Here is a 15,619-nt window from a genome sequence, read left to right on the forward strand (position 1 = left end):
AAAAAAAAAAAAAAAACCAAGAAACTGCTGGCAAGGATGTGGTTAAAAAAAAAAAAGGAACTCTCCTACACTCTCCTACACTGCACTCCTACTCATGCAATAAACAAATTGCATGAGTTTATCTTTTTTGATTGCTGAGTAATATTCCATTGTGTATATATACCACATGGTTTCAGGTCTTATGTCCAATTCTTTTATCTATTTTGAGTTGGTTTTTGTGCATTGTGAGGTAGTAGTCTAGCTTCACATTCTTTTGCATGTAGCAGTCCAGTTTTCCCAGCACCATTTCCCAGCACCAGTTGTGCCAACTGGTCCAACCACTATGGAAAGCTGTGTGGAGGTTCCTCTAACTATTGAAAATGGAGCTACCATATGACCCAGCAATTCCACTTGTAGAGATCTACCCAAAGGACACAAAAACATTAATTCAAAGGGACATCTGCACACCTATGTTTACTGCAGCATTATTTACAATAGGTAAGATATGGAAACAGGGGCCTCCCTGGTGGCACAAGGGGTTAAGACACAGCACTATGAAACTACCTACAGCCACTGCAGCACGAATTCGATCCGCAGTCAGGGAGATAACCCACATGGCGCAGCAGACCTCTCCTGTCTCGCCCTCTGCTCCCCTCAGCAGTGTATTTCAGTCAGTCTTCCTATTCTATTCCCCACTCTGTCTCTGGTGAATCCTCTCACCCCCCACACCTCTGGCATGTATCCCAGTTCTTGTATAAATAAATAATCTTAAAAAAAAAAGATATGGAAACAACTCAAATGCACAAAAATAGATGACTTGGATCAAGAAGATGTGGCATGTATACACAATGGAATACTATTCTGCAATCAAAAAAGATAAACTCATGCCATTTGCAGCAACATGGATGGAGCTAGAAGGGATTATGCTCAATGAAATAAGCCGGAAAGAAAATGAAAAAATATCAAATGGTTTCACTTTTAGGAAGAATGTAGGGGAACCAAATAAGGGATCAGGAGGAAAAAATAATAATAAATTAAAAAACAAAATTAACAGGCAACAATAATCAGAGACACTCTGCAGGGGAGGGGGAAGGAGAGGGATCAAAACATGAGAGAAAAGAGCACAAGGGACTATGGTGATGGTGCACAGGTGAACTAGTAGTGGGAATTATACAGGGAGTACATCTGAGAAGAGAAAGCATACATTGTACAAAAAGGAAGAATGGTGTAAAATATATAAAAATAAAATTAAACAAATAAATTTAAAAAAATAGTGAAAAATCTTTAAGTCATTCCGCGATTTACTGTAATAACTAACGGGAGCTGGAAGTTCTTAAGTACGTACTATGTTCTTAAGTACATACGAGCGCGCTAAGCACTCTCCTTAAAATTTCATTTAACCTCACAAAAACTGAGTAATATCATTACCATTATTTGACGGATGAATAAAGGGAGGCTTATAAACTGGCCCAAAATCACACACAAGTAAGCGACAAAGGTGAGACTCAACCTCGGAAAGACTGGACTCCAGAGCCCATCCATCCAGAGCCCATCTCAGGGCCTCTATCCTTGAGAAATAACTCCAAAATATAGCAACATGTTTAGGCACAAAAGACTCATTACTACATAAATATAACATGACAACTCAAAGCATTCTAATAGACAATAGCTAAGTAAATAGAGATGATCCAGATTATCAAATATTATGTAGGCACTAAAAATAGTTTTACATGTAACTTTTGGTGAAAAAAATCTATGCCATAAGTAGAAAAAGCAAAATTTTACACATAATTTTCAACTAGATAAAAAATATAATGCACATGGGAAGATCTAAGTTTAATGTCAAATTTAAAAGGGCAACTTGCAGAATATAGTATGGATAATATATATAGTATGGAGATACATATAGTATGGTATATGCTATATACCGGAATATATAGTATGGATCCCATTTATGTAAATAGTGCCTGATTAATTTAAAGTGTTCAATAAACTAAGCCATTACTGTTATTATTTCAGTGAACACAAATTACTTTGCAAGAAGGAGAAAAATCTTATTTCTTTAAATTTTAAGTTTAGGCAACATAAGGTACTTCCTTATTTAATAAATAAGTGTATTACTGTAAGAAAATTAAATAACATGTGCCTTTCTTTCTTGGAAATCTTAACTTATATAAAATACTTTACAATTATACAATTTCAGATTAAATATCCCTAAAGTTATAGTGGGAATCAAGTAGCATTGAGAAATGTGACAACACGTCCAACTGTCTAAGGTATATGCAGCATGTTGAACACAAAGAGCCGTGCCTTTAACATATTGAGAGTTTGAAGTCATGGAAAAAAAGGTGTAATCAGGGTGCTACTCCAAGGGTTGGGATGAACAAGCAGATTCTCTTGGCCAGAAGCTCACACTGCATCAAAACTAAAGTTTTTGGGGGCCTCCCCTGGTGGCGCAGCAGTTGCGCGCTGGGCTGAGAAGCTGCCCACAGTCTCTGCAGTAGCGCCGGTTCAATCCCTGGCCAGAGGGTCCCACATGGCACGCAGACCTCTCCTGCCATGCCCACTGCTCCCCTCAGTAGTGTATTTCATCGGTCTGTCTCTTCTGTTCCCTGCTCTGGCTCTGGTGAATTCTCTCACCCTCCCGCGCTTCTGACTGTACCCAGTGCTTATATGTATAAATAAATAAACAAATAAATAAATAAATAATATTTGAGGGGAAAAAAAAAACAAAACTAAAGTTTTTGGTGCACTCTTTGAGAGAAAACCAACAGCTCCAGGATGATGCAGTAAGTAGAGACACACAGGACATGAATGGAAATTATGGACATTTTTGGCTACTTTCAGAATTTACACACACACACACAAAATGAAAACTCCCAAGGAACTTATTTAGAATGAAAAAATGGGCAACTCTAGAACTTAGTTCCCCAAGCTTCATAGTTATTCAACATATTTTGAATATACAACAGTTGAAATGCAACAAAAATGGCAGCACACTGATTTCTGCTCTACCTATACAAAAAGTAAGTTGAAACATTAAAAGATGAAACTTTTTTTTCCATTCCCCTTCTAAGTGCAACAAAATAGTGTACCTGTCAAATAACTAGAAATTGAAAAGTACTAGAAATTTAATTAGAAAACAAAATTAAACACACACACAATAACTTTAATTATGAAGAAGAGCTGTTTTTCTCACTCAGTACTATATAGGATTACAAAACCACCACACAGACAAAGAAAGAATTGGGTTGTCTTAATGAGTCTTTACCTGTTTCTTGTCCCATCAGCCCATTGCAGTACATGGCATGTTGCTCAATCTTTGTGGGTGGAAAGCCTTGGTCACAGAGTGGGCAGGATATCTGGACACTGGATGAAAAGGTAGAAGCAGGTATTTTCTTCTTAGTATCGTCCCTGTTACTAACCTGAAGAACATGACAATCAACAATTTTAACAGCTTTATAAAATATCTTTTACCCCAAAGAACCACAAGCGATTCCATTCCATATTTCATTTACATTCTAAGAGATGATACCAATCAGTTTTCCAAATTCAGTACTAAGGATTGAGGGATATCCTCAATATAAAAGTCACAAGTTAATATTTATTCAGTGCCTACACTATTATGTGCCAAGCACTCTGTATGTATTACTCATTTAATCCATATAGTAATCTTATAAAGGAATTAACATTCCCTTTTCATACATCAGGAAAGCATTGCTCAAAACAGTAATGCAACTTGCCCCAAGTCACAGTACAATCAAGTACTATTTGCTTCCCAAACCTAAGGGTACTCCACTCTACCTCACTGTAAGGCACTGTTCTCAGTGGGTCAGTATGCTATATCTGCTGTGTGTCAAACTGCATCTTAAGGACATTTTCTCAATCTCACAAAAGAACAGTGACTGCTGGAACTGACTTCAGATATAAGGAGTTGGAAGACAAGAGTTTTAAGCAAAAGCAGCACAACTGAAATTTAAGTAAAGAACCTAGACCTCAGCTTAGACCAGTAAGATACCACCTCTTGTGTCTCATGACTTTTTTTAAAAGATTTATTTATTTATTTATTTATTTATTTATTTATTTATTTATTTATTTATTTATACAAGCACTGGGTACAGTCAGAAGCGCGGGAGGGTGAGAGAATTCACCAGAGCCAGAGCAGGGAGCAGAGCAGGCAGAAGGACCAAAGTACACTGCTGAGGGGAGCACCTGGTGGCAGGAGAGGTCTGCGCACCACCCTGTGGCCGGGGAGTAGCCAGGGATTGAACCGGCACTGCAGAGGCTACGGGCATCTTCGCAATCCAGCGCTCAACCGCTGCACCACCGGGGAGGCCCTTGTGTCTCATGACTTTTATATTGAAAGAGGAAATACAACTAAGGCCCAGATACTTAAGAAGACCCAAAGAAAAGTCATTAACAACTCTGTCGAGGCTATTCTTATACCTTATCTCTCTTAGCCCTCAGTGTTTTATAGTTATCATTTCTCCTATAGTTGCTGGTGTCTCTCACAAGCAGTTTTATTTTGCCTTTATAGGTCAGAGCCAAGAACTCTTCAGTGATTAATTCAACAGTGTGTATGAGCATTGCACTTGCTTCAAAGGACAGCATATCCTATCCAATCAATGTGAAACTGTCCTGCATAGCTACTGCTTCCATTTAAGTGTAAGGAGCACTCGGACTGTCACTACTTCTTACTACATGGTAAAAATAAATCCTTTTCTGGTATAAGAACAAAACAGAACCACAAGTGTAATAGGTATGTACTTTGAGCTCTGAACTAACTGGGCTTCTTTGGTCTTTAAAGTTTAGGCCATCCCTAATATCTACTGCTTGTGAATATGACCTAGTAAAAAGAAAAATAGGCCATCTAAATACTAAGTCAAACAGTTTCTTCAATTTCCAGAAAATATCATTCTCAACACACACCTGCCTTTCACTTAAAAGATATACTCTAAGGGGTGGGGAGGAGGGGCAGAGGAGAGGAAGGGAAATAACAGTGGTTGAGCTCTGACAGTATTCCAGGCTTGGCCAAATGTTTTCCATGTCTATTCCTCACAACAATCCACTTGGAAGAAAGATATCACTAGCTCCAGTTTTATGGAAGTTTTAAAGAAGACTTAGAAAGACAGAATAACCCTCTGATCACAAAGTTAGTAAATTGATAATCCAGACTCAACACAGGCCTAGCTAGCATCAAAACCTTCATTATTTCCGTTTCACCACGCTGTGATAAAGCAAAAATTATCCTCTCCACTTCATTTCTGGAAGCCTACCCTATTAGGTATTGGCAGACTATCTGGTTCTATTATTTTCTTGGAGGTGGGAAAGAATCAAATGGGTCTATAAGTTCTAGTGTTCTTTATCCCAAGCTTAGTCACTGAATTAATCTTATAAGAAAAAGTTATCTTGTGCATAAAGGCCTATTTGAGGAGATGAAAGAAAAATCTACATACCCTAAAATTTGCAAGTGATCTTGAGTTATTGAAAGATTGTGGTAACTGGGTAGTTAATTAGCATTCTAAAGTTCACTAAGCACAGAAATGTTATATGACATGAAAAAGACTGGTGCTCACACCCAGCACTGTATGTCTTTGTGTTCATCACCATCTCCACAAAACACTGAGAACTCAACTATTAATGTATTTAAGAGGGAATAATCTATTATTGTCTTATTGTAAAATTCCAATCACATTTGTAGGCAACCAGAAGTTTCTGGTTTTATATTAAGGTTTTTTTTTTTCCAAAACCATGAAAGAGATCTATTTAAATGTGAACTACAATGGAGGAGCCTCAAAAATAAAATATACACGCAGCTTTTATTAGGGCCATGGTCAGAAATTTCATCTCTGCAGAGCTTTCTCTGCTTTTTAAATACATACAGCCACTTCACAAAAGACGTACTTAAGACACCCAATTTTGACCCAATTGGCTGGTCCTTATCTTCTGGCCTCAAAAGCAATCTCGCCTCAAGAAATGAACCTAGTGAAAATAAAAGTATGTCCTACAAATCATCAACAGCCCTCTGCTCTTCAACCACCCAGCTTAAAAAAGCTATTGTTTAGATATTTCCCAGACAAGTCAAAACAGCTATTTAAAAACAAACTACTTGATTCTGAATAACTTATTAAGAACTGAATAACTTATTCTGAGAACAAAAAATCTGACACACCAACTAAGGGAAACTCCCAAGCAAGATATTCAGAAAATCTTGCTTCCAAAGGGACTATAAGAAATGAAATCAAGAGGGATTACAGTTCTGCCACGGGTATCCCAAATACCTCAAATACTGTCTAGTAATTCTGTTAATAGTAAACTGGTATCACTGAACAGCCATAATACATTACAAAGTAATAAAATAATAACTGGTTCCACATGCAAACCTCTACTTGTGCCAAATTTCTGCTATTTCATCTTCTTTATCTAATTTAATATTCAGAGCTGTCCATAAAATAGTAGTCTGATTTTAAAAATTGGTTATTTTCGTCTCCATTTTATATATGGAGAACTGCAATTTAGAAAAGCACTCCTCTTCTATGTTCCCCTAATGCTCTGGCCTCTCTTTATCATTACATTTGTGAGACCACATTTTAAAGATCTTTTTATGTGGCTCCTCCCTTACCAAGCCCTTTGAGGGCATGGATTGTTTTTTTTTTGCTTATTTATATGTGTATGTCAGGAGTCTAAAACAATGACTAGCACATATTACAAACTATAAATATCTGCCAAATAAACAAATGAAGTGACTAAATAATTTGCCAAAAGTGACAGCTAGGTGATAGGGTTGGCATTCAAAGCCATGTCTTATTTCTAATGCTCAAGGAACATCATCATCTTGCCTACTGCCCCTGGCATCAGGGAATCTCAGACTGTCAGTTGTGACAGATCAGGTTCCAGGGAACCAAGTAGTGTGCATGATTCATGAAAGCAGAATTTCTATCCAGTTACCTACAGTGCAGAGACTAGGCAGAGAATCTAATCTTTACTTTAAAAGCTGTTTTCAATTTTGTATATGGAGTATAAATAAGTGATACGAGAATGAAGCTTTTTAAAGCATTCAGGAGAGTATTAAGTTTAATTCTCAAGGAGCTCTTCATGTGATTTTAAATTCTTTAAAAAAAAATTCTTGGTAAATTGTTTTGTTAGATTCAGTATGAATCTTAATCAGAAATATAAACCTGTATCAATCAGCATTATGGCTGATGCCAGATACACAAAGTTAGAAAAAGTAATAACACAAATAGAAATTGACTAATTTTATCATGCGCGCTATCCTGACTTTGTATTTCTGATCACATCTAGAAATTAGTGCTGAAAGTTGCAATGTAAGTATAGGTGCTTTTTCCAAGATTGTTCATCCCTATTACTTTTCAATTTATAATGGAAAATATCCCACAATTTGGAGACAAATCTAGTTCAAAATCTAGTTCCAGCAGTATTATAAATTTGAATTTGAGCAAATTACTTAAATGTCCTAAGCCTCTGCCCAGTTCCCCATCTTTAATAGAAATAATAAAACATTATAGTACTCAAGAAGAGGAGTGAAAGAAAAAATATACTCAAGAATTGATAGCTACTATTTTTAGAAACAGTGCTGAACTGATCTTAACTACAAGAGTCTCCAAGTGTCCCTAAAGCTACAACCCTCTGTCACTACAGCTTTCGCTGTTACATAAGAGAGAGGACTACCAACAGAAAGAAAACACTCAGAGAAATCATAGAGAATATTCACCTCCTTGTCCGCCATTATTATTCTTAGTTCCTCTGGGTTCTCTCTGCTACCTGGAGAGACTTCTCTTTCAACATCAAAAGTTTCAGGGGAACTTAATTGTGTCTCTGTAATTTAAAAAATTAAAACCTCATAAATTTTCATAGTTAAAAAAACAAATACCCATTTCCCCTAAAGCTTAGTATGATAATGCTGCAGTGAGAATACAGACCTAGAGCACATCTTTTTAAAACTTCATGGAGTTATAATTTATATACAATAGAATTCAATTTTCAGTATATAGTTTGATTATAATTTGTACCACACAACCACCACCACCACATTCAAGATATAAAGTATTTCTAGACATCTAAAAAGTTCTAATGTATCTCTCTGTAATCAATCTCCTCCCACTTGGCTCCTTTCAATAACCAATTTATGTTTCTAAAGTTTTGCCTTTTCTAGAATGTCATACAAGAGAAATCATATAGTGTGTCATCCTTTATTTCTGACTTCCTTCATTTAGTATAATGTGTGTGAGATGCATCTATGTTGCAACATACACGCATTCCTTTTTATTACTGAGTAGTATTCCACTGTATGAATATATCAGGGTTTACTGATAAATTAATTCATTTAACTATGCTTGTTTCCAGCATAGTTCTGATTTTAAGGTGTATATTTTGACAGAAAACAAAAGCCTGTGGATAAGTTCTGGGATTAAAAGAATAATTAGAAAAGACAAAAACTGGGAGTAGAAATAGAAAATACATTTTAGACAAAAATGACTACTATATCCTTAAAGCAGCACTTCTCAATATTAATTCAAAAAATATTTATTGAACAAGTTATAGGAACTATATAGGCAACTATATGGAGAAGTAAGATGGGGTCCCTCATAGTCTAGCTTAGGGGTCAGCAAACTGTCACTGATAGGCCAACTCCATCAATTGCTTATTTTTATAATTAAAGGTTTATTGAAACACAGCCACACTCATTCTTCTTTACAGTTACATATGGGGTTGCTTTTATGCTAAAATAGCAGAACTGAGTATTTTAAAAGAGAGACTATATGGTCCACAAAGCCTAAAAACATTTACTACCTAGTCTTTCATTAAAAAGCCTGCCAATCTCTGATCTAGACATTTGTCACTTAATATAACAAAAGAACAGCAACTATATTTCAAAGAAGGACATTAAACATGGAAAATAAATTTGTCTCAACACAAATCCATTAAGTTCTCTGTTACATGACATGGTACATACTATATATCTAACTGCTAGTGCTATGCTTCACAAATACAACGAATGGCCAATGTTGGACAAATAAAATACCTAAAAAATTCTGAGGTATCTTCTGAATCATCAAAGTATTAAATACATTTCTGTCTTAACTGTATTTATTTAATACATCAAAAAATTCTGATGTACATACACACAGAGATTTTTACCACCTTGTTGAAAAAAGGTTTAGCGTGCATAATTTTTAAAATCTTGTCATGTTTCCCACAGAGATATTCCCAAAAAATATATCCATCCTGTTAGAAAATAAAAGCTGCTCACTGCTTCCATTATTGTACTCATAAAGTCTTTAATTAAGCATTCTGTGAACAGCTGAAATGTTCAACGATAAAGACAACTTAAGAGGGCATTATTAGCTCCTTAGAAATAAACAATGCTCACAACACACACAATGCAGGCATAAGGCTGGAATCCTGCATCTTTAACAAATAACTCTAAAAAAGGATGTTATCATTTTGAATGTAAGAACTCTGGAATTGTCAGAAACAGGAGATGACACAGGTAAGTTGGTAAGATTTACTACTCAATCTGTGTTTCACCCATTTAGAACAAATTTTTGACAATTTATCAACAGATGCATAGCTTCTAAATTATATCTTTAAAAACAGCTTCAGGAGTCCATGAAGAAAGTGCTATACTTTCTTAGCAAAAGGAACAGTAATATTATAGAAACCTTTTGCAATATGTCAACCAAGAGTTGAATTTAATTAACAAATGACAGCAAGTCATGATCATAAAAGTTACCTAACCTCAGTCATGAAGGGTTTGCTTTTTCCTCTCTCATTAACTAGGGATTTCAAGATTATTGCATTTGCAGGTTCCTCCTGCGAGATCCCAGGGTGACGTCACATGCCGTGATCCTAAAAAAAGACTGAGTGACTTCCTAGCAGGATGGCACAAGTCAGCAGTCCCAGAGAGAGAGGGGATAAAGCTTTCTTTTCACAAGGATAGCTCAGCATCCCTGAGAGCTCCTGCCAAAATCAGAACACTTTACAGAGGGCTTGCTTAGTGGGTATCATTAGGCAGTAATCCAAATATATTTCAAATTAATTAAGAAACCACTTTCAATTAAAAAAAACATAGCTAAATGTTAAAAAAAACAAAGAAAGTAAAAGAAAGGCCTTTATGATATGCTTCCAAATGTTTAAAAATATTTACAGGACTTTCCTAGACTAACATAAAAGCTCAATTTGAGTATCTGTGGGAAAAACTTGAATGAACCAAATTAAAAACCTACAACTCTCTTGGACCATACAGATTACATGAGACCTAAGAGAAACTAGATATGACTTATGGCAACTTTTGTACAACACCTGCTGCCCAAAGAAGTAACATTAATTGGAAGTCCCTATACCTCATGTAAATGAGGTTACTGACAGATACAATGGACTCCTTTTTTTTTTTTTAAGAAAAGCCAAAAAAGAAAAATAAGCTATAACAAATTCTTTAGAAAGTAATTCATATCACAAAATAATATTTTATACCATACAATGATTCAACTCAAATTCCCTTAAATGGTATCTTAGTTCACTTAAAACTATTTTATATATCAAAATCTATCCCTGTACAACTTTGAACAAACATCTCGTACACTAAACCAAGTTATCATGTCTTTGCATCTCTAACAAAAAAGCAAAGCACAGAACTTAACCAGGTTAAGCATCTTGTCTAAGATTGAAAACTGAGAAAAAGTCAATGACAAGAGTGTGTGCAAAAATTATTTGCTAGACTGCCTATGCCAAACACCCAACGAATGACAATGTAAAACTACTAGTAAAATGTTCTCAGAAAAAATATGCTTAATGAGAGGCAGATTTGAGGACAGTTCAACTTTGAGAACCTATAAATCAAAACATAAAGTTCTCTTGGATCTGAATGTCCAGTTAAGTAAGTTCTATTCCTGCCGCTTTGTTGCCATCTCTGGTGAGGTTGGTAGCAAACAAGCAGACAAGAGAGTCATGTTAACTTCAAAACTAAAATATCCTTAGGAGAAAAAAGATTGAGAATCTGAGCCAACATCCATTAAAAAAAAAGTGAGTATATGCATGAGTATATGCACACATCTATGTGGAGACACACATATCAATCACATAAACCTCCTGAGAGTGGGTTAGAAAAGTCAGCAAAATTAATAAGTACAAAAAGGTAGATAACAAAGGATCAGAAATTCAGTAAAATCAAAGTAGGGAGCTTACCAGGACACACAGTGATTTCCTCTGCAGAACTCTCTGGCATAAGGACTGAGCTTCTCTTACTAGTCAAAGCAGCAATGCTGAAAAATGACCAAACCCCAAGTGAATTCCCAGTAAAATCAGAACATAGGACCAATAGCAATAGTGAGTCATTCACAAATCCACAGGTAATCTGATACCTGCTATCCCATACCATAAAAGCACAAGAGGGACTCAAGGAATCAGTAGTGAAAACTCAAGGCCAGAAATAGGGAAAATAAACATGCTTACAATTTTGGGTCCAGTGAAATTGCTGAATGAAAAGAACCCCCTTTTGGTGTCTTCAAAAAGGAAGGCTGAAGGGTAAGGACTGTATCTATGAATACCACAGAAAACAAAAGCTGCACTACAACATAACGAAGTCAAAAGATATTTTATAGTCCACCTCGGCTTTCTGAAGGCTACAGATTTGTAAATTCAGAAGAGAAGTTATTGAGATTCTCATGACAACACAGATTTCCCCTCACCTTGCAGTTAAATGTCCTCTTTATCTCAAGATGTGGCTTCCCAAACAACACGAATAAGATACAATTCCAAATTGCCCTACAGCAAAAGTCTGTCCACACAAGTTGATTATCTCTTGAGAAAAACATAATTATGAATTTTTCCCCTCACCCTACCTTCTGGTTTTCCCCGCCTGTTCATGGAGTGCAATCTCTTCCTGATATAGAAATATAAGCCTAGGAGATAGGAGCATCTGACCTAGCCCCTCCTCATGCTTCATAGAGCTTTACGATTAGTTTGATCAAATATGCAAGAGGACGCTTAAAAACACAAATCTGCACATCAACCAAGAACCACAGAGAAGAGAGAATAACCACATCAGTGATTCATGATGAATAACTAAATCCTGATAGGAAACCACAAGCGATTTCTCTTTCTAAATAAAACATCTCGTAGCATTTGCTATAAACCCAATTCAGACACATTTCATTCCACGTGTAACATTAGGGTTCTATTCAAAGAGTCCATCACAAAACAATTTGCTGACATTTATAAAATGGGCTAATCAATTTGAAGTCAAACCACATTGCCTGTGATTCCTACTCTCTCCTGATGACAAAGCGTATAATCATTTATTAAAACCTACATCTGCTGTGCACAAGACTCACCACAACAAAGCAGAGGGGCCTGCAGGAAACAGAAGGCCTACTCCACTTAAAACCACTTCCAAAACAGTCTTAACAGCAGGAGAATCAAACCAAAACCATATCTTCAGCTCAAAAAGAAATACCTAGTACTATCAACGAAAAGCCTTAGAACACCAACTAAATTACAATAAATAGCAATTGTACCTCAACTTCCATATGGGAGATGAAGGTCACTCAACACTGAATTAAGCTCTTGAGTAATCCCCAAAGGTCAACAATGAGATAAGAGGTGAAAAGGACTGAAAACCTGATTCAATTAATAATGTAGCTTGTAACCAATCAACCACTATATATTAAAGTGACAAGACTTAAGAGGATAACCCCGTCAATCAATCAGAAAGAATAATTGAGGAGATAATGTAAAAACAATCATTAAAGGGAGAGATTAAATCAGATTACAAGTGGCATAGGGAATGAGGTGATATAGGCTTTGTGTGGCCTGAATAACATAAAGACCTCAAAGAGGATATGCCTAAGAGTAGACGTAAAAGATGTTTATGGTTTGGATATGCATATAAAATAAGTATAAGCAGAGAGAACAACTGCAGAAAGAGGACAGAAGAACCAAAAGAACCATAAAGGTACCAGAACCTTCAGGTACAGTTTGTTGAGATAGCAGGATGTCCCCACTTCAAGGAATTGTGAAAACAATTTGTGCCAAGATGGCTGGACTAGACAAGAAAACCTCTGATCTCTTCCATTCTAAATTCTAGACTCCTATGAGATGAATATTTGAGTAAAGGGAGATAATGATTTCTCCTAGTCTGTGCTAATAAAAGCAGCTAAAAGATCACCATACAGTCTTACTCACATGACTCATCTTTTATTCTAAAACCATCTGAGGAGAATTCAGACCCATAACAACATATATAATCTTACCTTTGTGAGGCAGGTACAGAGTTTCCTTCCTCAGATGTTTCTTCAACAAATAACCCTTGAGAAGACTGCAAAGAAATATGTAACATTCTAAATATATAAGTACAGATGAACCGATTTTTCATCCTTTAAACAAAATTTAATTGTTCAACATTATCACTCAGCAATTAGGGATAAGAATAAAATAAAACATTTTATCTAAGTCAGCAAGTTTCAGAAAAAGAGCATAACAGTCTGTGGAGTTAGAGGATTGGTGATTTAAATCATGGCTGACTCACCTATTAACTTTGTAATCTTGGATAAACCACATCTCAATCTGTTTCCTCATCTTAAAATGGTTATTAATGATTGCCTCACAGAAGTTACTATGCGAACTAAACAAGGTAATATATGCAATGAACTCTTTAAAATATAAGACATATTGGTAAGTCAAATAAATTATGATTTCAAAAAGCAGTTATAAAGCTTTTGTTGTGGAAGGAGTAACTATAGAGAAAAGTCCAGTTATCGGAAATATTGAGTTGGGGGCAACAGTGCAATACAACTGAGCCATAACACAGGACATTTCTAAGGGAAGGTTATGATTCCTTTTGCTACAAATCTTCCACTAATGCCAACTCATTATCAAAAATGAGTTATCAATAAGCATAACAGCAACTACTGGAGCTTCTGAGGAAATGCCTGAGCTTTGAGGCTTCATCCAAAAGATAAGAGTTCCTTACCAAAGTTTTCAGGGTTACCTAATGAGTTAGGCAACTACCACTCAAGTAAATGATGAAATATACTAAAAAAAAAAACAAGAAAAGCTGAGATGAGCTCTCAGTCAAAAGGAAGATAAAGTTATAGAATGATCTGGTATATTGTCATTATGAAAAATGAGGGTTGGACAAAACTGTCAAAAGGACTAAAATACAACAGCAATAAATATTTCACCCGATTATTTGAAACCAGCAGCGACAAAAGTGTCATTCCTGAAATCGCAACAAAAAAGGTAAATAGTGACACCTAGTGTCCATTTAGTAGATTTTCACCTTTTTAGAATGACTAATAAATAAGCCTTGGGACTTAAAAGCAATTAGGGCACTAATGTGATAAGATACATCTTTGGCTAAAATGTATTTTACTTTTCCCAGTGTTAAATTTTTTTACATTATTATACACCTATTATGTGCCAGGCATGTGCTAATTACTTAAATGCAATATTTGCCTTTAACCCTCACAAGAATCTTCTGAGACAGAAATATTTTAGAAATGAGAAAAATTAAAGTTCGATGGACTAAATATTTTGCCAAAATCACAGCTGGTGAAAAGTGGAGTTTGGACCTTTCTGACTCCAGAAAGGAGTCTACTGTTGTTTAGTCACATTATCTTCCCAGTCATTTTAACATAGAATCTCAAGAATGTCTTCACTTCAAAAAATCCTTTTTAATTTCTAAACTTACAACTCCATGGAAGTAATATGAACATTGGGGAAAAGGAAGGTTCTTTAGAATATGAAAACAACATGGCAAAACAAATTTTGGTTAGAAAACCCATATCTAATAAGGTTAAATGGAAATCATGATAGGAATGTCATTTCAATTAAAGATGATTGGCCTAATAAAGATATTGCAGTCTCCCTGAAGAAATAATAAGTTAATGGTAAAGAGATGACTTGTAATGAATCAGAAAAACAGTAACTCAAAGACCTAAAATCAAGTAGTGTCTTCAACACCATGGCCTGGGAAGTAAAAATGAACAGACATATCATCTGATCATCACAGAAATGTTCTCTGCTGTCAGGCACTGATTGCTTATCAGGTCTTTCCATAAATCAGTCCAATCATCCCTTAAAATTTCAACTTTCTGTTCACTGTATTTTAGCCTTCCAGGTTACCTTCATCTAGAAAGAAGCCCAATAGATGGAGAACCTAAGTAATCTGGTTACTAAAAATCACTTCCATAGTAAATTAAATTCTTTTGGTGTACATATCACCTGAAGTTTGGTTAGTCAGTCAGTTCTCATACTCCCACACAAACTGGTCATTTCTAGAAAGTAAATTCCATTACCTGGCCAAAAAATTAAGGATCAAATCCCAAAAGAGTAGTGACCATGTCACTGCCACTCCTCTACCCCCCCTGCCATAAAGCCATTTAAATGACCTCTCATCTTCACTAATAACTTCCCAGTCATCTCAGTGATGCTAGAAACCAGTTATTACCTGATTCTCAAACTTGTATAACCCTCCTATAGACCAGACAATTTCCCTCTGTAAATGTTTTTTCTGAGTTCTTATTTCTGGGACTCTCTAGCTATCTTTGTCAAACATGGACTCTCAAATATGGGCAGTTGCAACAAAACCATTATCAATAGAAAATGTTTAACAAACTCT

General features: G+C 35.7%; 1 protein-coding gene across 1 annotated transcript in view; it reads right to left on the minus strand.

Annotated features, from left to right (window-relative positions):
• Positions 1-15,619, minus strand: part of UIMC1 (ubiquitin interaction motif containing 1) — a gene marked incomplete at both ends in the record, with an annotated part of 115,666 nt that overhangs the window by 38,756 nt on the left and 61,291 nt on the right. The window contains 4 exons of the mRNA XM_084242779.1: positions 3,251-3,404; positions 7,712-7,815; positions 11,185-11,261; positions 13,251-13,315. Coding sequence (XP_084098905.1) covers positions 3,251-3,404; positions 7,712-7,815; positions 11,185-11,261; positions 13,251-13,315 — 400 coding nt within the window. The remainder of the gene's footprint in view (positions 1-3,250; positions 3,405-7,711; positions 7,816-11,184; positions 11,262-13,250; positions 13,316-15,619) is intronic.

This window comes from Talpa europaea (assembly GCF_964194135.1).
Source record: "Talpa europaea genome assembly, chromosome: 9".
Taxonomy (NCBI): Eukaryota; Metazoa; Chordata; class Mammalia; order Eulipotyphla; family Talpidae; genus Talpa; species Talpa europaea.